The following is a 24,269-nucleotide window of genomic DNA, read 5'->3' as shown; positions in this document are numbered from 1 at the left end:
AAAGCGCAGTATCAGACACCAGACACTCTGATGTTACTTTATTATGTGCTTTAGAAACTTTTGTTTTCTTTTAGTTGCTGCAGGTTGTTACTGCTCCTCTGCAAAGCTGTCTTCGGGTGCAGTAACCACTAATGCTGGTTATGTTTAAATATAGCTCTGAAGTAATCTGTGATGTTTGAACAGATCTTTGAAGTTTCTGAAGCAGAAAAATTTTGAGTTTAGACCACAGACACAAGGGTACACACACCCACAGTGCACATTCACACACAACATGCACAGGCATCCAGTCAAGGTCTACTAATACCCCCCCAGCATGGGGTCGAACATTTCATGCAGTGATAAATGAAGAGGAAGAGCCCTAGCATAACCCATTGCTTGATTCACTATCTTAAGTCCTTCAGATTATTCAGCAGAGCAACAAAAGAGGGAACTAATGGTATAATTGGCACACATGCAAGGACAGAAAATCAACATACGCTAGTCCTATGAATGTGCTCATTAGGATGCAGAGGAAAGGTTGGTGGAAGGGCATCCATCATCACAGAGCACACTGTGATCTTTGTGTGCCTCTCTTACATGATTTTATGACACTTGTACAAATGATCACATGCTTCGCTTTCACCTTGCCCAAATCTGTGGCATTCCACTTCATCTATCTGCGCTGACTGTCACAGGCTGCAGGGAAAGACTGTGCATGCATTGGTTCTATGCAGCTCTTCAAACCAAGGCCGTCTCACAGAAAGTACTGAATGATCAAAGGTGAAGGATTTGTAAATCTAAGCGGATAAAACACATGAATGCTATCCTCTTCTGTAGGAGTGAACCAGATTATGTCTTCGTTGAATTTCCGTTGTTTTGGGGGAGTCCGACGTGCTGGGGTTATGTTTAGAAGCTTTTTCACTCCATACTCAGGTCTCTCCAAATGCAATTGAAAGTAAAGTCTTGCAGGCTCTTGGCCAAGTCCTTCCACTGGAAAGGGGCTTTAGCTCAGACTGACAGGTCATTCTTTAAAGCTCATTGTCAGGAATATAAATAGTCCCCATCTTACTTTCAAACTTGGCTGGGCAATTTACTGCTAGCTGCAGGACTGGTCTAAAGAGCGCGAGCGTTTTCCATGTATCATATGCTTTTAATCAGAAACAGTGTGAGTGACACAAAGTAATTTTGCCCTGTCTTGTATCTGAAATGGCTGTGCATCTGCTTGGTTGTTCAGAACACTTTTATTGTTTGTCAGGCTTTTGGAAAGTCAAGCCAAGTTTACACAATACACAATGTCAGATTGAGCTCTGTGTGATAGTGTGATTGGTTTTTCCTGTTTCTTTGCCTCAGTGTTCAGTGAAGAAGCAGGCGATCTATGAAGGTAAGCTGTCATAAAAATACCAGTGGGTTTAAGCCACTGTGTGCATTCAGCTGGGACCAGTTTAGCGTTGTCCGCAGACCTTTAAAGTGCCATTTTATTTGCCCATCACAGTTTAAGCATTAATTGAATTAATATTATAACATTAAGCAGAGTATAATACAATCTTAATCATTCATCTGATGAGTTGGCTGTTTATTTTACCCTTTGATCTCCACTTGGTAAAATTGAGTCAAATGCATTGAACTAAACCTAATAGCTAATGCTGTTTGAATATTATAATGCTCATCTAAATGTTTTACATACCAAATAAGAAAGCACAGGACAGTTACAGTTGTATTATTGATTCAGTCCCAGTAATCCCACTTTGCGTGTGCAGTGGCGCACATTACGCCCACTCACTCGGTTTGAATCCACTCGACAATTACCTACACATGGACTTACTGTGCTTGGCCATTAATTGGATTTTAATGTCAGTCATTATTTTGACTTCCACCTAAGAAGAAAACAAAGTGATTGGCATAAAATGCTTACACTCCCCCCTTTGTTTTTCTTTTTTCCCACTGTTACAGCCGTGCACTTTTACAACCCCCTAAAAGCTCAAACTCACTGGTTAGTTTCAGCTCAAGCCTTCGACTGAAGGAGACTCTTTGGTCAAAAAGCTCAATATCAAGGAAGCAGAACTCGCAGGGCTTCCAAAGGTGAACCTGCCCAAGTATTTTTTTAACAGTTGCCTGCAGCTGCTTAAAAAATTCACATACACCATTGACCAGAGTAACCTGGAATTTTGCTATAAGCGGGCAGCCTTATGGACTGCTGTGCACTGGGGGACCCTGGCAGGTTAAAGACCATTTAATGTTCGATCCAGCTGTGCGGGACAGCTGGATCGCATTACCCCCTTAAAGCCTGAAATATGAGATCATTGCCAGAAAATTTTTGAAAATGAAGAATTTATTGAACCATCTGACAAATTGGTTTAAAAATGATTTATATTTTAATTTCCATATACGATTTTATATTTTGTATCATATTTGCTACATCTGACTTCTTTTTTTTAATTGCTTAAAAATATGTTTTGCAATTTATTTAGTTTTTTTAAAGAGGGGGGGGATGTTACACTGATGATGTAGAAGTCTCACAAAAACCTGCATGTATCAAATATGATGCGTGCACCTCCACAGGCTGATGTCTTGAAATGTCCAGGACTGCAGTGCATCAGTGAAAACAGCTTCTGACACATGCAACAACGTTTTGAGAGTGTCAAGAAAATGCAACTTGTGCTTTCAAGTTTAAAGACCATCAGACTGGAGAAATCTACCAAACCCAAACTGACTTACATACCTGTAAAAAAAGTTAAACTGATGGTATATTCATGGTGATATTATTGGGCCGTTATTTAATTTTTCATTCATTTTGGTATCACTGATTGTAGCTGTGGTCTGGTCTGCACTTGTGTTGGTTTTCTTATTCACTGTGTGACCTCTTAAACACGATGGCCCATCTCCCGAGTTTAACCTGTAGTTACATTTTAGATGAAATTTGAAATGGCCTTTTTGTTTTTGGTCTACCACTTTAATTATGTTGTCAATCTATAAAACATAAACACATTACATTATTTCAAGGCTCTGTTGCTTGAAGTGGAGAAGGACTGGGTTGTTTTAAAAGCCATCGCTGCCTACATGACACTGGCAAAGAGATTAACACCACACTTCAGCACATGAAAGGAGTCTGATTTTGCATTCACTGAACCTGCCTCTGCCATTGAGTCTTTGAACTTCCATTAAGCCATTTATCACCATGCAGTGCAATTTATTTGAGTTTCCTAACACAGGGGATGGGTGCCCTCTCTCCTCTCCAAATATGCCTTTGTAGATTTTGAATGTTGAGCTTACACCGTGCAATGTCTGCACTGACCAGGGTGTCAGCAGTTGTCAAGTGCAGCCACCCTTCGCCATCAAAATAAGAGCATTCACCGCTGTTCTTATGCAAAGGGCTCATGGTAATGTTGTGGGTAATCTTGCTAAGATGTCTTCTTTTTATTTTTTTGTTTTCTTCAGTTGCCCCATCTATCCACGACATAAAGAGCCATGGAGTCGGTCTGGGACGCACAGCCCTGCTAAGATGTGAGGCTGCTGCAATGCCTTCTCCAACATTTGAGTGGTACAAGGGTGAAAAAAGGTGAGTTCGGATTGTTTACCCCTGCATACCCGCATAGACCTTTTTTCATACCAGATTTCTTCTGCATGTCATTGAACTACAGGAACATGTGTAATCAATAAAGGAGGAAAATCACTGCCTTGCATTTAGGTGAACTTACAAGCCTCTGGTATTGTGCACGCTGTTTCACCGTGACTCTCGATGGAGCTGAGGCATTGTTAACGAAATTAGTTTCGTGTGTCCTTTTCTTGCTATGACAAGTCGACACGCCATGAAAAATGGGCCGGTAGACACAAATATAAAGAAATCCGTATGATTACCCGGGAATACTTTTTTCCCGCAGAAGTCTAAAGTCCACATCTAAATATCAAATTTTTACTGCAATCGTTCACGCTGACATTTGACAATAACGCTTGTGTTATTAGGTCACACCTTCACTTGATAGAAAATGTATTACTTCTGCTTGTTTGCTTTTTTTCCAGAGACAGTGCATTTGTTTGTTCTGCCATCCATCCAGCCTCTGGGGAGAGCGCACAAAAATGTTCCAGCGAGAGTCATTTGTGCCTTGTCCTCACCTTGCATCCTAATAAAATGTTTGCTGGCAACTGGCTTAAATCATTCGCGACACATACATCAATCAGTCTAGATTCAAGTGTCAGTTCTTGAATTTAAAAACCAAATTACCCCTATTACCCGTCATTTACCCACTCCTGGTGAGCACAATTTCAATCATCAGCTCACACTGTGCTAATTGTAATTATAGGGTGGATTCAATTTATTCAAATTGCTAAGGAGGCAAGTTGGCGTGATTCTAGTCTTTACTTAATTCAAGGACTTGTTCTTTCTGTGACTTCTTACATGGCTAAATGTTGATTTCTTATTTACTCCTCATTATGAGCAGGACATTAGTATCGGGACTTAAGCATGGAGCACGTGTAGCTGCTGTACAGCATTAACGCTGCCTTTTTCACTGCCCAATTACTCGTCATGTAAAATGAGCCCCACTCCTGATTTTGGCTGAGTGTTGATGCAGCTATAGCATTGCTGCAGATGTCGTTTCATTTGGTCGATAATGGAAGGCGTGTGGCGGCTTCTGCAAGTAAATCTTTCTCGATGCATCGCCACTTTCGCTCTCGGATGACGGAGGAGAGCATTGACTAGTTTCACGGTGAAGTAAAGAGGTGAGACACATGCTGAGATTATCAGAGAATGTTCAGCTAACATTTGAGGAAATCGCCATGGGAGAGAGAGGGAACAACAGATTTGCGGATATTTGCTGGACATAAGGTCGCACATAATGCTTCAACCCAGAGTGACTCTCAAAGCGAGTCGAGCCAAGCTCGAGATCATGGGGGGCACAGCAAGGCCAGGATAGAAGTATGTCTCCTCTCTGGAGGATTTTATTGGTTTATATGTTTAAATATGAATCTGTAGCAGTACAGGCAACCGCTGAGATGAAAACAAGCTGTACCATCTACAAAAATCCCACAATCAGGATTCATAGCATATGCCTGTGCTGAGTGAATTTTAATCTCTGCAGGCTGTTTAAGATCATCACGCCCACAACAGTAAACAATTTAACATTTGTCAGTTTCTTAGCACAGATGCCAGGCACAACTGTAGTAGGATTTATTATAATCCGGCCGCACCTGCAACAAAAACGATGAACAACACGTCAAGTGGCACCCAGCTGGTTCACCTCTGGGTCATTTCTCTCTCCTCGCAGTCCTTCAAAGCGTCTCTCCAAGGCAGACCAAGGGATAAATAGATCTGTTGAAGAGAGTGATGAGCCACTACACAATCTGAAAATCCACTAAAGATGACAAACATTTGCGCTGCCCTTGACTCTAGCCGTTTCCACCCCCGTTACTTTGTGCTCGGGGAGAGAAATCAAAGCATCATTTGTTGTGATTGTGTTCTGTTTTTCAGGATTATCAAGGGTCAGGGCATCGACATCAAGAGCCTCAGCTCCAGATCAGTCCTCACAGTCACCAACATGACAGAGGATCGTTACGGGAACTACACGTGCGTCGCCTCCAACAAGCTAGGGACGGCTAATGCCAGCGTGCCTCTCAATCGTAAGTTGTCATTCTACCTGCTTGTGGCTAACTGGAGTGCTGAAGAGTCAGAGGGTTGGAAGAGTGTTGTGGATGTCAGTGGGGGGTTCTCTGCCCTCAAAAGTGTTTTCATTCTTTGCTACAATTTTCTTGTTATAGAAAAAAAAGGTTTAACCCCAGTGGAAGTGGTTGCCCACAGATCACCAGTAAAAAAAAAAAGATTATTTCCTAGACATCCGCTTTGTGAATCAGTTGTCTATTATTGTTAGACATCCTGTGTGTGTGTGTGTGTGTGTGTGTGTGTGTGTGTGTGTGTGTGTGTGTGTGTGTGTGTGTGTGTGTGTGTGTGTGTGTGTGTGGGTGGGTTGGTGCGTCTGCTTTTTAAGTCTACATCTGCATGTGTACTGGATAAAAACACCACCTGAAAAAGAAATTTAGGTTTGAGGCAACAGCGTCACAATTACAAAGGCAGCAACACAGGTCAATCCTGCTAAGTTGAATACCAAGTAGGAGTATGACTCAGATTTTAAAGAGGGCTCCGAGCCAGCCCTTTCACAGCTTTTCAAAGCCCATAAGGAATCTTTCCGAGTTCCAAAAAGACCCAAATATCAGAGGCCAAACTCCTGCAGTATCACTGATAAACAGCATTTATTTCTCAAAGTTAGAAGCATTCTTTTAAATAAATAAATCAGTATGTGTCCACAAAATAAATGAAGTCATCCCTGCAGAGATACTTCAGCTATGCTATTATAGCTCAAGTTTTCATTCTTTCATGCACAACTCTTCAGCATTGCCACCCTGACTGAATCAATATTGCATATGAATAAATGAGGTGGCTCTGCTTTTTCATTCAGTGCTGTTGTCTGCCTGAACACAACCTTAGACCTTTCCGCTGGAGAGAGAGGCTCTGTGTTTCTAGGATGAGGCTTACACAAGGCTGTCTGTTTTCACCCCAGACCAGCACTTACCCAGGCCCCTGCTTGCTTAAGCATTCAAAACAACTAATGAAAGGGAACTGGAGATTGAAGGGGGAGAAAAACACAACGCTGCATCAAAAGCTGTTATACAGCCAAATCATACCTGTGATCTCATTCATCACTATGTTCAGCAAATACAGGAAACAAGTACATTATTTGAGAAAATGCACACTTGAAACCAGTGCTGCCAGGTCATTTGGGCTGCAACACTGCATAAGACTGGACTCTCACACACATCACATCACCACACGCACTCTGGTTTTTCTTTATGCACACTTCCTAGAATTTATAATCTTTATAATCTCTTTCTGCTATTTGCACATTTTTTACTGTAAGTTTCTAAGTTAATTTGTAAATTTTTGTAGTAACCTGTAAATTGTAAATATTGTAAAACCACTGTCATTTAATGGTCGGGCATTGCACAGCTACAAGCATTTCACCCCCATGTCATACTGTGTATGGTTGTGTGTGTGTGACAAATAAAATTTGAATTTGAATTTGAATAACAGTTCTGCACATCCTCAGTTTGGCTTATGTGTCAATTTTATAGCTTTATTTGGAACAAAGGATCTATGTGCTTCAGTCACATCACAGATTTTTACAGATTTTTACCCTGAGTGAGATTTCTTTTTTTACATCAGAGAAAATATCCTGACTAAAAAAACGAGAAATCTCTTAAAATAACAAGTAAAACACACATTCTAAGTAGTTCATTCAGTAAACTAAGCCTAACTTACTAGTTGATATACAATTTATGAAAGAAGAACAAACTCCACTAAAAACTCTACATTTCTCTCGCATATTAAGTGTAACGCACATCTATAGCACCTGTTAAACCTGAATGGTGTATTATAGTTCTGCTTTTGTGAGTATGCCAGGGTTCACTGGGTCCAAGCGATGTAAATTTTGAGCGCAAAGCTCCGTGCCGACGTGCACATGCCTACCAATTTTCTGTGACACCCATTGACACATTACACTACAACACACCAATGCATATACCCTTCAGGTGCACTTCAAGCAGACTTCAAAGAAGCATAACAAGAATGGCTACTCATCTGTGATGTCTGCAGCTCTCCATGACGGTCCCGGCAACCGAGTATAATCCCTGCCTTAGTGGTTCTACAAAGTGCCTTACAATTCACTCACACACACACACACTCATACACCACTAGTAGAGGAGCACTGGACCCAAAGATGCTGTGGCTTGAGATCAAAGTTTTCTCAAACAGCAATCTTCAAAATTGAACTTTCTGACCATAATCAGCTTTTTGAAATCTGATCTGTGCGTGCCACGAGCCGCAGCTCAGATCTGAAAGATGTAGGAAAATATAAGAAGATGTACAACGTGCAGGCACTCAGTGTTAACCAGCATGTGAGTGAAAGGCTTTCAATAATGACGAGTCCAGTCGAAGCAGCTCTTGTTTGGGGACTGTGGGAGAGCATTTGTGTGGTAGACTATCATTGTATTGTTTTATGTCTCATCTTTGTGAAGCTCCGTGTTTGAATAGAGATCTTCTAGCACATAAAGATGCCGGGCTTAATCTTGTCCAGGAGGCAGAGTATAATATACAAGTCATACGTTTATATTATACCATCTGTGCATGTTTTGACAAAATATAACGCAGTGTTGTTACTGCATTTAAAAATGGAAAATAATAAGCACACTGGATAAGGTTTGGAAGGAGTGTGATGTGTTGATACTACTGATAGTTATGATTTCTAACACTTTAAGGAAAAAAATGTGATAAGTTTGGCACATCAGCATTGGGAATAATGATAATAATTCTAGAATAATAAAAACATAACAGGTGTGTCTGAATGAGGTGGCTGTGCATGCAGAAAAAATACTGTAGGATTTTACTAAATGGTAAAAAGTAATAATAATGCTACGTTGCTGGCTGTCACTTGGTGAAATCAATTGCAAAGAGGGTGCAGCACGAAAAGCCTTCCTGTGCAGCTTACTGCTACTACTGCACACATAGCTAACATGAAGACACCGACTTGTCTGTGGACGTTCTTGAAATTTGAAAAAGTCCAACGCAAACACTTTTCAAAAAGTGCAACTTTTACTTTGAAGGCGAACCTTCTCCATTTCCATTTTTCACTGCACTTTTCACCTTCACTGCTTTGAGAGTGGTTGCCAAGTGTTTGCAGACATGTCGGCGTTTTCCATGCAAACTACTGGCAACTGTGGCAATGTGCAATTGACCAAAGCAGGAGGTTTTTGGTGAAACACCAAATACATCCACCAACCACTTGCCAAAGTTGCAGAAAACATACATTTTCCTCATGACCCTTCGTAGTTACCAGGGGGCCACTGAGTGATCTGTAGGCCTGTGTGAAAGGGGGCTTTAGCAATCGACTTCACAGTGACTGCCAGCAACCTCCAACAACCACTCTCAAGCAGTCAGGAAGTACATATTTCCCTTGCAACCGGTGGTTGTTGAGATGATCTTTGACAGGTTTCCTAGCAAAATTAATACGTTTCCAATTCTTGGTTCTGTATGAGAAAACCTAGATTCATAAAGGTTGGACGAGGTTGTTTGACGATGATAACCTTTCACAGTTTTGAAAGTTGCAGCAGTAGATCCGTTCTCTACACTCTAGGCTTTATCACAGTCATGATGTCTACTGACTGGAGCCGAGGGCGGCGAGGGTCAAGGTATAGATTAGGTGAAGTGAGCCATCAGTTCATTTATTACAGGCCTAAGTGAAGTTCTTCATTGATCATTAAAGTATAATTGGCCCATTTTGTCAGACTGCCCAATACACAGAATTTATCCAAAAAAAGATAAAGTTCTTAAAATGCCCTAAGGCTTATTTGCCAGTGTAGTGCTTAAAAGGCGAGGTCTGTCGATCGTTTAATGAACAAACAACCTGAGGCCTTTTTTTTTTATTTCCAGGAAAGAAATCCACTATAAGCAAACTTTTAGGAAAAATTCCGACATGTTTGATGACTCCACTTTCCGAACGCACATATTTTTAAAGCTCCGTGAATTACTTTTCAACATCTTTCATTCCTGAAAGAGCAAGACACTTCTTTTATGAAATATCTGTCTACAATACATGCATTCAGGAACGTCTTCGTGAGTTCTCCCTACTTTTTGGTGGGTGTTTGAGTTTTTCTTACACTCTTCCATTATTTTGCCCAACTGAGCGACAAAAAAAAAGAGATTTAACAAAAGCAGTGACATCGTGACTGAGGAACATCGTTTTCTCAATGTTTTACAGTGAGAGCAGTGGGAAAAAATCTATTTAATGTATTCAGTGATGAAATATGAACAGGTAAATTAAATTATTCACTAGTTTGCACTGCACTCTCTGATGATAACATTGTCCCTAGCAGGCCAGAGACTCAGACTACAAAAAGATATTTCTGTAGAGTTGGCAATTGTCAAAGGAGCACTCCACTCTCCTGTTTGTGTATGCACAAAGAACATCAAAGGCTTGTCTCAGATTCTCAAATGGATGATCTTAATGTGACACTAGCGAGGCCTCAAAGGCAGAGCGGTAAAGAAACCCTCGGAATAGAAAGAGGAGGCAGCTTCCTGTGCTGCCACCCCCAACTTCTCCCCTTCTCTTTATCTCTTTGTCTGTCGTTCTATCGTGGCTTTGTCTGTCTGATTCTCTTATCTCGTTCTCTCACTCTTTTTCTCCCCCTTTCTGCGACTGTTGTCACTCATTCTTCCTTTCGATCACTCTCTTCCTCTCAGCGAGAAACACACACAGGCACACACAGAGTCTTGCCCCTCCCTTTGTCTCTCGTGATCTAGAAGAGAGGCCGTTTCCGATGTCGCTCTTAATGAGAAATGGCAAGCAGTCGCCGCAGCGCACCTCATCGCTACGTTGACGCAAATAACAAAACCCAGAGGTGAGATTTCACCACGGGTGACTTTGGGTTGCTATTTTTGAACCAGTCAATAGCTATTGATGAGCAAGGGGGGAAAGGGGTATGCATATTAGACTGAGCATCGTATATAGTGAGGTGAATTGTAAGTAGAAGAACAACGTGTGGGGGGATATTTATGGTCATGTCCAGCTGTCTCTGTGGTTGTTTGCACTGCACTGTGAACTGAGGGTTATCCCTATTTAAAAAAGAAAAACAAGAGAAAAGGAAGTACAATAACGCAAAACACACAAGACCTCAGAGCTCAGTGTCATTGCTCTGTTGTCAGGAATTTAAAGCTGAAAGGTCCTTATCTGTCAGTGGTGTAAATCCTTTTTGTCTTAACCTTACAGAGTCACTTTAAATCAATCCAGGAAAAGGTTTGCCATTATCGCTGATGAGATGAACTGTGACTCTGCAAAGCCTACTCCCAGAGAAAGTAAACACATTTGCCTTCAATTCAGAGCAGCCAGTGGAAGACAGATAGTTGGGTTTCTGTTTCAAATCAAATAGGGATGAAAAGCAGAATTTGCATTCTGATCTCGTCTCGCTTTCGACATGGTAGGCTCTGACTAACGCCTGGGTTTTTTATACGAGTTAGGTGCTGTGTTTCCTCACTGTCTGCTCTATTCTGCCAGTTATGTCAGAGCGTTTTGGTTTTCGTGCTTTTAAACCATTAGTCAGGGATTGTGATCTCTTTGAGCCAAGTACCACTTTAAGCTTGTGTTAAAAAGCTGTGGTAAAACACAAACTGGCTTCTGTGGAGCAGAAAGAAAGCATATAGCCTCTTTGTCACCACTCTGCAGCACTTCTGTGCGCGTGTGTGTAAATCTTTTCATACTTTGTGAATACCACAATGCCCAGTGTCATCGGTGAATGAACAAATATCAAAGTGAAACAGCACTGGTCACAATTGTCTGTACTTTTAAACAATTGTTAAGCTACAAAGGTGTGATGGATTGGACTGGGTAATAGTTATGAATGATGCATAGAAATACCCCAAAATAACTTTTTGTCCTTCTGTATGTTTTCAGTTGAAATGTGTGATTACAGACGAAGCCGAGCTCGCACAGGTTCAGCTTGCACTGATTCATTATCAGTCTCACTCTCAGTAGCTTTGCTGTGTTTTCCATATCACTCTGTAGCAAACTGAGCCGCAGTGTGCATACAACAGAAACGTAATCGCAGTTAATGAGGGTTCAGCTTTCGGCAAAAATTCTATAGTGAAACCTGTGGAGTTTAAAACCAGATCGATGCACTGGTTCCACGCTCTTTTCATTACTGAAAGAAATGTAAGGCAGTCGTCAACGTTGCGCTGTGAGGAGTCTCGTCAAGAAAAGCGTGAGTGGGTTTGGTTTGGGAAAAGGACAACACAAAAAAATGATAGATATTCCCATTAACTTTTGCCAGAACTGGCTGACCTGTCACGATCCCTGCTTCTCATCTTGGACAAGTTAATTAAGGAGTAAATAGTTTATCACCGCGCGGTTGTCAGTCAGCATCTGAAGCCACAGCATTTCCTGAGGTCACCATGCCCACGCTGACAGGGCATGGTGACCTCAGGAGCTTTTATTCACTCCTAGCATGTTTTCCTTCAGTCTTTGTTTCCTCTATAATGTTAGTATGCTATGGCTGTTTGTCTGTTGGGTTAGTTTCATTGCTTTGCTGTTGCTCTTTAATTTATAATGAGCAGGAATTATTGGCATTTAAATGCATGCGTCGATTTTCGTGCCGGTGGCTGCTCAGTGTGCTGCTGCGTCACGGAGACAAATATATATTGAGTTCCGGTCTTTCTGTTCATTTGCATGGTGTTATTAAAAATAGGATCATATCACAGTGCTTGCCTTGTTGCTGTTATCCAGTTATAATTGGAGTATACTCAATAAATTGGTGGAATTAGTCCTTTTCCACTTGTAGTTTTGGTGCTTTTCTGTGAGCTGTTACTGTATAGGGGATCCAGAGTGTATTTATATTTTGGCTCAAGATGTCATTAGGATCCTACCGTATGTTAATTTGCAAGTAATCAATGTTACCAAGTAATATGTCAGATAAAAAGTGCACGCCTGCTGCAGCCTCTCATGTATAGTTTAAAATGTTTCACTTGAATCAGTGTCCCGCTGCATGCTTATCAGCGGGCAGCCAGCGTGTTGTCTAAACTCCTTCTCAGGCGACAGCGTGCTCGTCGCAGTAATGTAGTTATTGGGGATTTGTGGTCGCAGCAGAATCCTCATTGCTGTTCGGGTCCATCGACAGCGCCCTCAAACAGCCGAACCTTTCTTCCTCCACATCTAACTGTATAACCTTCAGCTGTAAACGTTCACTTCCTTGACTCGGATCTCTCACTTGATGAAATGAATGAAACATGGAATTAGTTCTGGCAGAGAGCTGTAATCAATCTGGAATGGCTGATTGACACCAGCTCTTATATGTCTTACAGTAATTGGCTCTTTCAGTGATTGGCTCATTTTGCAGTAGTTTATAGTAATTCAGGTGCACAGCACAGATATTACAACGTGAGCCTGATGATTGTTCCTCTGACAGCCACACCGCTAACAGCCGCAGCACCCTTTACCTTCCCGCACGCCCTCCTTGTGTCTTAATTATGATTGTTGTTTTGAAGAAGACATCATTCATGTATGTTTATGTTTATTTATGTGTTTATTAGGTGAGTCGAGCTTCATCAGCACACCCTCCCTCCCCCTCATTCATTGACAGCTCCTCAGACAGCAGAGGATTTTCAATCAAATCTAATTGTGTAACAGTTTTTTAAAAAATGTTCATGATCGTTTGTGGGCCAATAATTATTTTTAAAAGGGCCAAAAATCATTGCAGGTTGTTTCTGACGGCCTCTTACTACACATACACATGAGCACTGTGTGTACACTGCACACACACACATGCAGAGACACACTCTTTATGATTTTAGCTGCGGTATAACAATCACCAAGCTGGCAATCCCTATTTCAACTTCCCATTTCATGTGCTAGATGGAAGTGAACTTCGGTGAAAAGACTGAGGCTGCTCACTCCAATTTTCTGAGGAGTCCTCCAGCTTAATTGGTCAAGCTCTTATCCCCCAGCCCACCTCGGCTTAGCCCTGAAGGAGATTTTCTCCGCCTATACCTCTGCCTTCATTTCCTCCCCCCCCCACCTGCTCCCCACTCCCACCTTTTGAGCAGTAATCGGAAGAGACTGATGGAGAAGAAAAAGAGTTACTCTTCCTCTCTCTGTGTCACTGCTCAGCCTCCCTCAGGCAGGAGAGACACTGCTGGCTAGTTGGTTAATGAATGTTGTGTTCATTTGTCACGCTTATCAATCACTGCATGTGTAGGTGTCATTTTGACACGTCTCCTCGTCTGCCATTGTTGTCGATGATGTCGTTCGCTCACGCACCCTGTGATTGTACCTGAGTCACGGAGCAGAGATGCAGGAAAATGTGAGCAAAAGGTGAAACCTGAAATGTGGGTGTGTGATTACAGCCTCGAACGCAGGGGAATAATATCGAGTCCAGGCGGGGATTGGATGGCTGCGGCGCATCGTGCTTCAGCCAGGTTTATTCATCCTGGTTTAAAATGACTCCTCTTTTATATTTGTCCGCATTGGTTAGAAAACAGAAGCGTGTCCTGGCAATATTGGACCGCTGATTGTTTTCCAGCATTAAAACCATTGAATAGAGGCAGCGCGACATAATTTGAGGGCATTTTTAGAACACGCACATATGAAAAAGACACTGAATAACTTTAACGTGGCGAGGCTGCCATACGCTTTATTTTCCCCAAAAGCGCCCTTAGAGTGTTGCACCATTTACCTGTCTTTTGAATGCCTGCATTTCCATATTTAGGCAATCATAAAAGCCATTAACATTTTCCAGTTGCACTGCGATGATGTTTGGTGCTGAAGCCCAGCAGGCAGCGGAGCTTATTCCCGACAACACCCCACCCACCACTGCCGACTCCTATAGGAGGCACAAAGCACTTTATGGACATTCATCCCTGGATGAGCGATCCGAGTGTGTACCCACACACACTTGCCGCCATTAAAAATGAACAAGGGCGAATACTTAATTGGGCGGCTCACAAATGAGCACAGCCTTGAAAATGGACCATTCCATCATCATGGAGGAATAAGTGAGGAAGATGTTCATGCAGGCATGTGTCCCTGCATGAAAAATACCTTGATAATGCTCTCAAATGGAGCAGCGGAGATAAATTGGACTATATCCAAGTTTGTCTGGAATCTCCTCTTCCTATATTTTATGGCTCTAAGTACGGTTTTTACTGCGGCATTGCACAAACACGCCATATTTTATCCATGGAGGTTTAATAGGATTAGTGATAAGTTTTATTGACCCAGCCAGTAATTAATGAGTTTTGAGATTGTTGGCTCTGAAATGTGACTTTATAAACTCGGATATTGGCACAAACTCGCATACCAAAGACATTTTGTGTTTCTTTGTTAAGAATCTAACTCTGAACACATCTCATACAGGAGAAAACTCCAAGAAGTCTCTTTGGAATAGCTGCCTGCGTGCAACCCATAGAGCTAAAACGGATGTGTACAGTTTTAGTATTAACTTCTCCTTATGCTTGTAATGAGCTAAAAGTCTGAGCTGGGCTCTCTGTGAACACTGGTTCCTTCAAATCGAGTCAGATAAATCTCTCACATTATCCCTTCACAAAGAACAAAGAGAATAGCAATCCATGAAATAAAATAGCTGTGAAAACTAATGTGTTTTATCTCGCAAAAGGAGCAAGCTGCGCGAGAGGCCGACCGGCGTATACAGTATGTGAAATGATGCGTCGCTCTCCTGAATGAGAGAGAAACTCCAAGTCGGCGTGGAGCTACGAGGGAGAGATTGCATGTCAAAAGATATGTTCCACAGTAATGGAGGAGTGTCTTGAGAGCTCATGAAATGATTCAGTGGTGAATCCATGCTCAAGTATTAATCAGATAGCACCCGGCTGGCTGTTTGAAGAACTGAAAAGAAACTCTCTTCACATACCGGGTCCCCCAGGACTACTTAAAGTGGAAACATTTGTGGAAGAAAAGATGAATTCGACCATTTCCTCACCAATATACCGAGGGAAAAAGGCATATCATTTCACGTATGAATACTGATTCTTGCACAATTTCCACCTCAAATAGAATGATGAAACGACGTGAAAGCAAATGTTTTATTGTTGTTGGCATAACAGTGGCTCGGTAAAAGAGTAACACAGTGATTACACACTTGTTTGAGTGCTTCAGAAAAGCAACACAGACCACAGCTTGAGAGCATGGTGCGGACTACAGCGTACCCTCTTTTGCCCCGCAGGTGTAGTGCCCATATTGAGTTCCCGTGTAAATGGATTAAAATAGAGAGACTAAGTAGCCTCTGCACTATCGCTAACGTGGCGCGGCACTGGTGGAACGACAGAAAGTCATTGTATTCCTCGTGTGAATGTTTTTAAGGCGTAATCATGGCTGCTTTGATTTCTCTTGTGACATTTAAGCTCCTCTGCTCTCATGAAGCCTTTTAGGAGGAAGGTGGCTTGTATCTTACATAGCGCCTTTGCAGGAAGTCTAAATATTTTTATAGCCTATCATGTGCGAAAAACACACAAAAACACGCTTTGAGTTTAGCCCTTATGGTAAAGAACAGCTTTGATTTTTGCTACGCATTTCAGATTCTGCTCTCAAGTGAGTCACTGCACAAAGTGGGTACAGATTTTTCTCAAATTGAGTGCTTGTTTACCAAACAGCTATGTTAGATCAAATGGGCAGCAGTGTTTGCATTACACTGATATCTTCATACCAATTTAGTCGACAAGGTGATTGTTGAGTGTTGATACGAGATCTGCGGGGGGGGGTCGTTGCTGCATATGTGACACAAGTACAAAGACTTATGTGTCATATATACTTAAAGAGCACAAGCTAGCTGTTTAGATTGCCACACTGGATGTTACATAATTCCATCAGCCTGAAAGCTATTCAAGATTGAGTTCCTCCCTCAGAGGAAGGTTCCCATTGTTGCTGCTTATTCTTTAGCGCCTTCTCCAAACACGATTTGGAAAGAAAAAATTAAGCCGAGTGTTGCTACTGAAAAACTACCCCCACTAAGTGCAGGTGGCCGAGTATTCCTGAAGAGAAATGAAGACTTTTCACCAGGTCACAAAATCCCTTCAGGGTTTGGGACTGGCTCCGGCTGCTGGGTTCGCCCTTGTTCTTTTTTTTGCCTTAGCAGCAATTCATGCAAATCAGAGGCAACTGGGGGGAAAGGTGCTTTTTATTAGCACGAGGAGGTTGCATCTCGCTATAGCCATCGCTCCTTAATGCACGGAGAGGATTTGTCGTCATTCCCTGTCCTTTTTTGTCCTTGCATGCATTATTATTATTATTATTCTTATTATTTTATTTTATTTTTTAAATTTTTATTTTTTTATGTCTCCATTCTGTTAATAATACATGAATGTCCTCTTTCCCTCCCCTTCCCTCTCCCCCCCTCTCCTCCCCTGTAGCAATTATTGAACCCACCACCACTAGTGCTGTCTCAAGCCCAGGTCAGTATATGTCACCATGCTGTACACCAAATCAGCAACGTGAGCCGCTGCCTCATACTAACCTGAGCTGAAAACCGCTCCTCCATCTCGATTTATTTCAGTTGGCTGGCTGGAGTGCCTGCTGGGTGTACAGCTTCACTGTATGTCTTTTATACTCTATATTTGCATTTATTCTTTTTTTAATCTTTTGTTTTGGGGATTTTTATTTTTTGGTAATTGTTTATTTTTTTTATTTTTTTGGCTTCTTCAGTCTGGCTACATTATTCTTCTTGCAGCCTGTGCCATCACACTACCCCGCCCCCTTTTTTCTGCCATTACAACCCCGCCTCCCCCACCAGCACCCCCACTTGGATCAAATAGCGTCATCAAGTGGCTGCTCCATATTCCGTTGGGTCTGATGCTTTTCATAATGCTGATGGCTTCTTTCTCTCTTTCTCTCAACAACACTCTCCTGCTCCCCGCCACTCGCTAAATGTAGTATACATGAAAGGCAGTACACCGTCCGTGGTGAAGGGCCTGTGGTTGGTTTGTTGTTTGCAAGATGGAATCTCTGCTGCGCTTGTAGTTTTCTTCCCCCCATTCCAAAAGGAGAAAAAGGGAAAACTACCCCCCCCCCCTTTCTGTCTCTCTCGTAATATTCCTCAATCATTTCCCCCTACTTTCTCTCTCTGTTCTTTCCTCTTTAAAACAGTCCTCTGGCGCCGTGCCACCCTCTTTAACCTGATCTCCTCCTAGTGCTGTTGTCAGTGCTACACTGTCGACGTCGCCCTTATTTCCCCCTCCTCACTGCATTCTGCTGCTTCCACATTCCAGCCCAGAATAATCCCCTCTGCCTGGCCGTCTCTTCTCCCTCTCTAATGGTTTTAAGCAAGTCGCAGAATGTAATCTCTCATGGTGGTTACATTATTTATTTATTTATTTTGCTTAATTGTGCTCATGTGCACAGAAGCACACTGGCACTAAAAGCTTTCTCTGACACAGATGCGCATTGTAGACGCTGAAATGAAAACATTCTGAAATATTCTGATGTGCCCAAATGCACCTGCACTTACAGTACATACTGTACTGTAATCACACGCGAGGATTCGTATTGCACGATTTATCTCCTAGGCAGTTCTCGTGACTTTTCACCCGGCTCTGTGGAAAGATGACATTCTCTACCTGTCTGTCTGAGCCAAATATAATTATCCATGGAGATTCTGTCAGATAACAAGTTAAAATAAGCTCAGCAGCAACAAACGGTCCTGGCATGGCCCTGAACTCTCATTTGATGTAATGCTAGCAGAACAAATGACAATTTCATGGTCCAAAGGAACACCGGTGGTTTCAATCGTGGAGATAAACTCTCTCAGTGAGCCACTGTTTTTGCTTTGTTCCAAGTTGTATTTGAAGTTAATTTCTCAATGCTGCCTTCACTAACTGGCTTGGTAAAGGGAATTATTTTAGATCCCAAACATTGTATAATTAAGTTTCATAATTATTCTTTTTTTACCAAGTTATTATCTGCTTTTATTTCCCCTATGAATGGGTTTGGGGAGATGTGGTCCCAAAATAAGAATGAAATTTCTTGTCTGTAAGGTAAAAGAATCCGAAGATCTGAAATGGGGGGAAATAAATAAATAAATCTCAGGCCCCACAGCACTTGGCAGTGTATGTTTCAGTCCATTGATCAAGGGCAAATGACAAAAACAAAATCAAATTACAAAGAGAAAACATTGTTAATAGGAAACATCCGTCACTGTGCTTTTATTTCTAACCTTGCTGGGCCAGTACTACTCTAATAAAAGTCGTCTCCAATGGGCCAAAAAAGCTATTGTGTAGGTTAATTAAATCCTATTTTTATGGTAGATGTTAGCTTGTTTGACTCAGCACTTGTATAATCTGATATCCCACAGACACAGCTGTACACTTTTCTCATGTCACAAGATTAGTTTCCCACCCAACAGGAAAACTTATGAAGTATTTCTAAGCAAGATTTGGGATGTGAAATGACACCATTAGTGGCAAAAAGCTGCAGTTCCTTTAGCGCTGCTAAATAACAGCATGGACCTCTACGTGAATGATGCTCCATCCCTGATAAACATTGGAGCTCACATCTGCAAAACTAAATATATCATGGCTGAAATTCATAGAAGCAGGATTCACTTGGCTTAGTTGCCTTGTGTTCAGGAAAGCTGGTCAGTAACCCATTCATGGTTTATCCAGTGAGGACTGTCATACTGCGATGGGTCACTACTTGGTCTTCAGTATGATGTACTACAAAAGATCAAAGAATCAAATGTCATGCCTGATGTTTTTGAGACAATAATTGTATCTTAAAAGCCTCAACCTTTTACATAATTGATTATACACCACAGTATACACAGTCTAAAACAAGGCAGCACGGTGGTACAGTGGTCAGCACTGTTTCCTCATAGCAAGAAGGTCCTGAGTTCAATGCCACCATTCTGCTGCTTCTGTGTGGAGTTTGCATGTTCTCCCTGTTTGTGCAGGTTCTCTCTGACTACTCCAGCTTCCTCCCAAAGACATAATAGGGGATAAGTTGATTGGAAACTCTACATTGTCCAGAAGCATGAAGGCGAGCGTGAATGGTTGTCTGTGCCTATGTTAGCAACAGACTGGCGACATGTTCCGGGTGTACCCTGCGACCCTGAAGAAGGATAAGCGAATGGATGGATGGATTTCTAAAACATCATGTTAATTAACTGAATGTTTTTCTACTGTCGATTATGAGTAGAAGGACATTCAAATCTTTGGATGTTGACTGCTTTTTGTTCAGTCTTCTATTGTGATTCTATCGTGACCCTGCACTGCTTCAGTAATGTTGAGGTCTGTGCTCAGACCTTGTGTGTTTTCTCTTTCTGTTCAGGTGTGCTTTCACTGCATTGCTAGTGTGTCAGGCTGAAAACTAAAGCTTGTATCGATTTCCAAGATGCTATGTTTCTGCATTTATAATGCTATGTATTATGTACATGGTAAGGCAAGTTTATTTATATAGCACAACAAGGTGATTCAAAGTGCTTTACAGAGACATTAAAAAACAAAAACAAATCAAAGCATGATTTAAAATTTATTTTAAAAAAAGTAGGTAAAATCAGTAGTTAAATGTAAGTTTTGAAATTTAAGCTTAAAAGTGTGGATTTTGTGTTTTATTCAAATGCAGCTGAGAACAGGTGAGTCTTCAACCTGGATTTAAATAAACTGAGTGTTTCAGCTGATCTGAGGCTTTCTGGGAGTTTGTTCCAGATATAAGGAGCATAAAAGCTGAATGCAGCTTCTCCGTGTCTGGTTCTGACTCTGGGAACTGATAATAGACCGGATCCAGATGACCTGAGGGATCTGGAAGGTTCATACTGGGTCAGGAGGTCACTGATGTATTTTGGTCCTAAACCATTCAGAGGTTTATAGACCAGCATCAGAACTTTAAAGTCTATCCTCTGACGGACAGGCAGCCAGTGTAAGGACCTCAGAGCTGGACTGATGTGGTCCACTTTTTGGTCTTAGTGAGGACTCGAGCAGCAGAGTTCTGAATGAGCTGTAGTTGTCTGACTGGTTTTTTAGGTAGACCTGTAAAGATGCTGTTACAGTAATCAAGCCTACTAAAGATGAATGCATGGACTGTAAGGTACAAGGACTGGACTGAAAATGAATGACAAAGCAGCCAAAGTCCAAATAAAAACCTTCAGAAAGCCCAGAGAACTATTGTTTAAGACTACTGTGAAAAGGTCTGCATCCTCAAGACAGTACTGTATAATATGAAGATGCTACTGACTCACTACAAAAGCACATAACTGGGACTTTGTTTGGGTATATGATCAAACTGAACAGTTGGTGAGTGATAGGAGCAGATTGTAACACGATTCCTTTGGTAAATGTAACTAGTATTCTAACGTCCACACAGCTGTGTGAGCTGTAAGGCCTAGTATAACTGTACAGTTGGTGTTTACCACCACAAAAGCATCTTTGACCTTTGACTATTGAATTGCACCCATGGAGATCAATACAAATCATTTCATACTTTTATCTTATTCTTTCTTTACCTGTTTACAGATACATTCACATTTATCAGGTAACCACACGCACAAAGGGAAGCCATCTGTCTCTGCCTCTTGAGATGATGTTTTATGTACCGCACCGTGAAAGTTTATGCTGTGCAAAATGGTAATATACTATTTGGTGACAATCAAGGCCTTAAGCTTATTTTATCTTTAGCATATGGATCTGCATGCATTTACCCAAACAAAGCACTGCTCCAATTCTCTAAAGCAGCTGGCTTGGTGCCACCCTATCCTCCCAATGAAATGTAGATCTGTGATAAGAGTGTTTGCTCCCACAGGTTTTCACTACTGTTTATTCGGATCACTTGACTCTAAGAAAACAGTGTTCTTAACACTGTACTGAGCCACATATCATGTCTTCATGAGGCAAGATGCACAACTGCTGCTGGTTCGAGGAGTACTGCATGCATTATACATAACCGAGGTACCTCACTCTAATTCCCAGGTGCCATGTTAACTTCCAAATAAACAAATTCAGGCGTGAGTGTAGCTAAGTGAACATGATTCACATACTGTTTGACTTTCTCTTTTATCCTCTTATTGGGGCCTAATTTTTCATGGTACATAATTTCCTTTTTTCTTGTTATCTGGTATAATTAAAACGAATTACAGAAAGAGGTAATGCCGATGCTTTCGCGTTTCTGGCATGTGAATCATTTATTTGACCGTCCTCCATTCCAGCATCAAGCTTTAGGAGATAGGGAGAGTGCTTTAATGAGTCTATGAAGGTTTATGTGTCTTGGAAGATAGTGGAGTAGGCTGTTAAAGTTTTCTGGGATTTATTCCCTGAAAATTTCTTGTATCTTTGCAGAACAAAGACTCAGATGAGGTTTCCTTTATAAAGATGTTTTCAAATTGGAAGTTTCAGCGGCTTAATGAAGACCATTTTCTGATTGATTTAGAGCAGGGCTAGGTCATATATCTTGCTTTATTCAAGGTCCAGAGCACAACATCAAAGAGATAATCTACCTCATTAAGTATTCTTCCAAAGTCCTCTAAAATACAAAAGTCACTCACTCAGCTCCCTGAGGTTCAGGGAGTTGTGTTAATCAAATTATTATAGTAAGCCTGTAAAGCTTCTCTAATGAAAGGATAGCTGGCTAATTTATGTCGGAAATTGGGGTAATGTCTTCTTTGGAAGATTACTTTAAACAAGGTTGAATGTGCTTTTGCTCTTTGAGTTTCCTATTTCATCTGATGCTGACGCAAGCAAGACTCTAAGGAACATTTTGTCTATGTTACACTCTACAAATACACAACTTGGCATTTTTCTCTTAAGTTCTAAATGAATATTTTCTCTTGGCCATCACTTTGTAAATATTAGACTAACTCTAACTGAAGAAGCCCATAAGCACATCCAGCCTGTCTTTGAATCTATATATAGTATTTCTTTGGTGGTTTTGTCAGCGTATGACTTTTACTAACTTAAGCGTAAAAAATGGTGCGCATTTGGTTTAGTACCTTATTTTTTATACAAATATTTGCCCTTAGGGGAGGCAAAAAGAATTACAAAGTAAAATTGTATGTTTAGTTTCCCTTCTGAGATGGAGTATTAGTTGCTATCAGCTGTAGGCTTCATAACAAAGGCAGTAGGTTTTTTGTTTTTGTACATGCACAGGTTAACTGTGTATCACAGTTTTTCCCCCTGAATATACTACCGGGCTGCCCTGCTCCTTTGCCCTGCAGCAGTGCATACTAAATTCTCACAATATATTCTGAAACATATGCTCCAGCATATGCTCGATGCCCACATGGACGACTAGAATGCTGATCATTGCATCATAACCTCAGTACTAGGCCATCTTAAATGTACTGGGATACCTAGGAAACAAAAGTTATGTATTCAAATAAGTCATAAAAGAAAAAATTGAAACAAAGTTGCAGATTTCTTTCACCTCAGCACACAATAATAGGTTTCTGATGCCACAATATGCCTTTAATTTCCACTAGGATTATTTCTGACGGCATGCAGGAGAACACTGATACTTAGAGATTGATATTGGATTTCTTGAATGTCATTGGACAAGTTGAATAGATCTGCCTGTCCTTTGTTTAGTCCCAGACAAAGTCAATCACACTAATCATTCATTACACATCATCGGTTAGATAACACGGTCTTCATCTGCTCTACGGCGCCTCTCAAACTAAACCAGGTTTACTTTCCATATGTTGTATTTTTAGCAGTGAAGCAATGTGACACTGTAAGCCGGTTGAAAAGAATCAGGTAACTGATATAAAAAGGGCCTTTTTCCTCCTTCCCTTGGCATTAAATCCAGAGACTGCAGAGACTCTACCACCTCCCTGCTTCTGCAAACCTCAAAGCTCCATAAATCAACCACAGACAAAGTTCCTGAACTTGCACTCAGATAAAACCCATACTGAGATGCTGTGTGTTTTTTTCCTGTTGCTCAGAGGTAGGTATTGTAGACTTTATGGATAAAGTCCTCATCCTGAGGTGAACTACGCCGGATTGCTCAGTACGTGAAACTGCTGTTCTAACAAATAGCACACATGCACACAGTTCAATTACACGTCTGTAGTCAGACGTAGGAGCCAGAAGTGCTGAAGTTCAGTTGTGTCAAGTGACAATTAAAATATAGTCACCAGTTTGACTGCTGTCTACTTGGGTTTGTGAGTCATACCAAGCTAATGACTGCATTAATACATTGCACTTATGAAATATTCAGCAGGATGGAGTATCTCCCACTGTTAAACCTACATTGGAGTGTGCTATGAGTGTGACTGGTAGTGTAAATCCTAGAGCACTGGGCTTGTTGAGACCACATTTTAGTGTGTTAAACCTTTACAGTAAACAGCCCTGCCTCTACTTTACCCAGCATGCCTGGTGTCAGACACACTGAGCTACCCACAGATAATCCTTTTTGGCAGCGCATTTTCTGCTAGCCTTATCAGTTGTGTGGTGGCGAGATCAGGAACCGTGCTCTGCTCCTGCAACGCACTGCCACCCCCAACTCCTGTCCCGTACAGTTTGTTTTGAGGTGTTATGCTGACCTTCAATTTTACTGACCTCTGGAAGGGCCTGATAAGCAGATGGCATGTCATCTATCACACTTGACCCCCCGATCCCGGAACAATGTAAATAGATCGGGAGTTTTGTCCTGCGAAACTGGAAGCCTGTGAGCTTCCTTGCTCAGAAACCTGTTGTTTCAGTAAACATTTTAAAAACACGTGAGATGGGCTCGACAAATAAAACCTCCATCTCCTCCTCTGATAAAACA

At 41.5% G+C, this 24,269-nt stretch overlaps 1 protein-coding gene across 2 annotated transcripts in view; it reads left to right on the top strand.

The window, feature by feature from the left end:
* The window catches only part of negr1 (neuronal growth regulator 1), a 170,335-nt gene that overhangs the window by 120,234 nt on the left and 25,832 nt on the right, over nt 1–24,269 (top strand). Inside the window, exons 5-7 of one of the 2 annotated variants that reach the window (XM_005734907.1) lie at nt 3,415–3,535; nt 5,444–5,592; nt 16,931–16,972. In XM_005734907.1, coding sequence (XP_005734964.1) covers nt 3,415–3,535; nt 5,444–5,592; nt 16,931–16,972 — 312 coding nt within the window. The remainder of the gene's footprint in view (nt 1–3,414; nt 3,536–5,443; nt 5,593–16,930; nt 16,973–24,269) is intronic. The other variant, XM_005734908.1, reaches the window with a different exon arrangement.

This window comes from Pundamilia nyererei, unplaced genomic scaffold, assembly GCF_000239375.1.
Source record: "Pundamilia nyererei isolate P.nyererei 1_Seehausen unplaced genomic scaffold, PunNye1.0 scaffold00061, whole genome shotgun sequence".
Classification (NCBI taxonomy): Eukaryota; Metazoa; Chordata; class Actinopteri; order Cichliformes; family Cichlidae; genus Pundamilia; species Pundamilia nyererei.
This window is presented reverse-complemented; position numbering and strand designations above follow the sequence as displayed.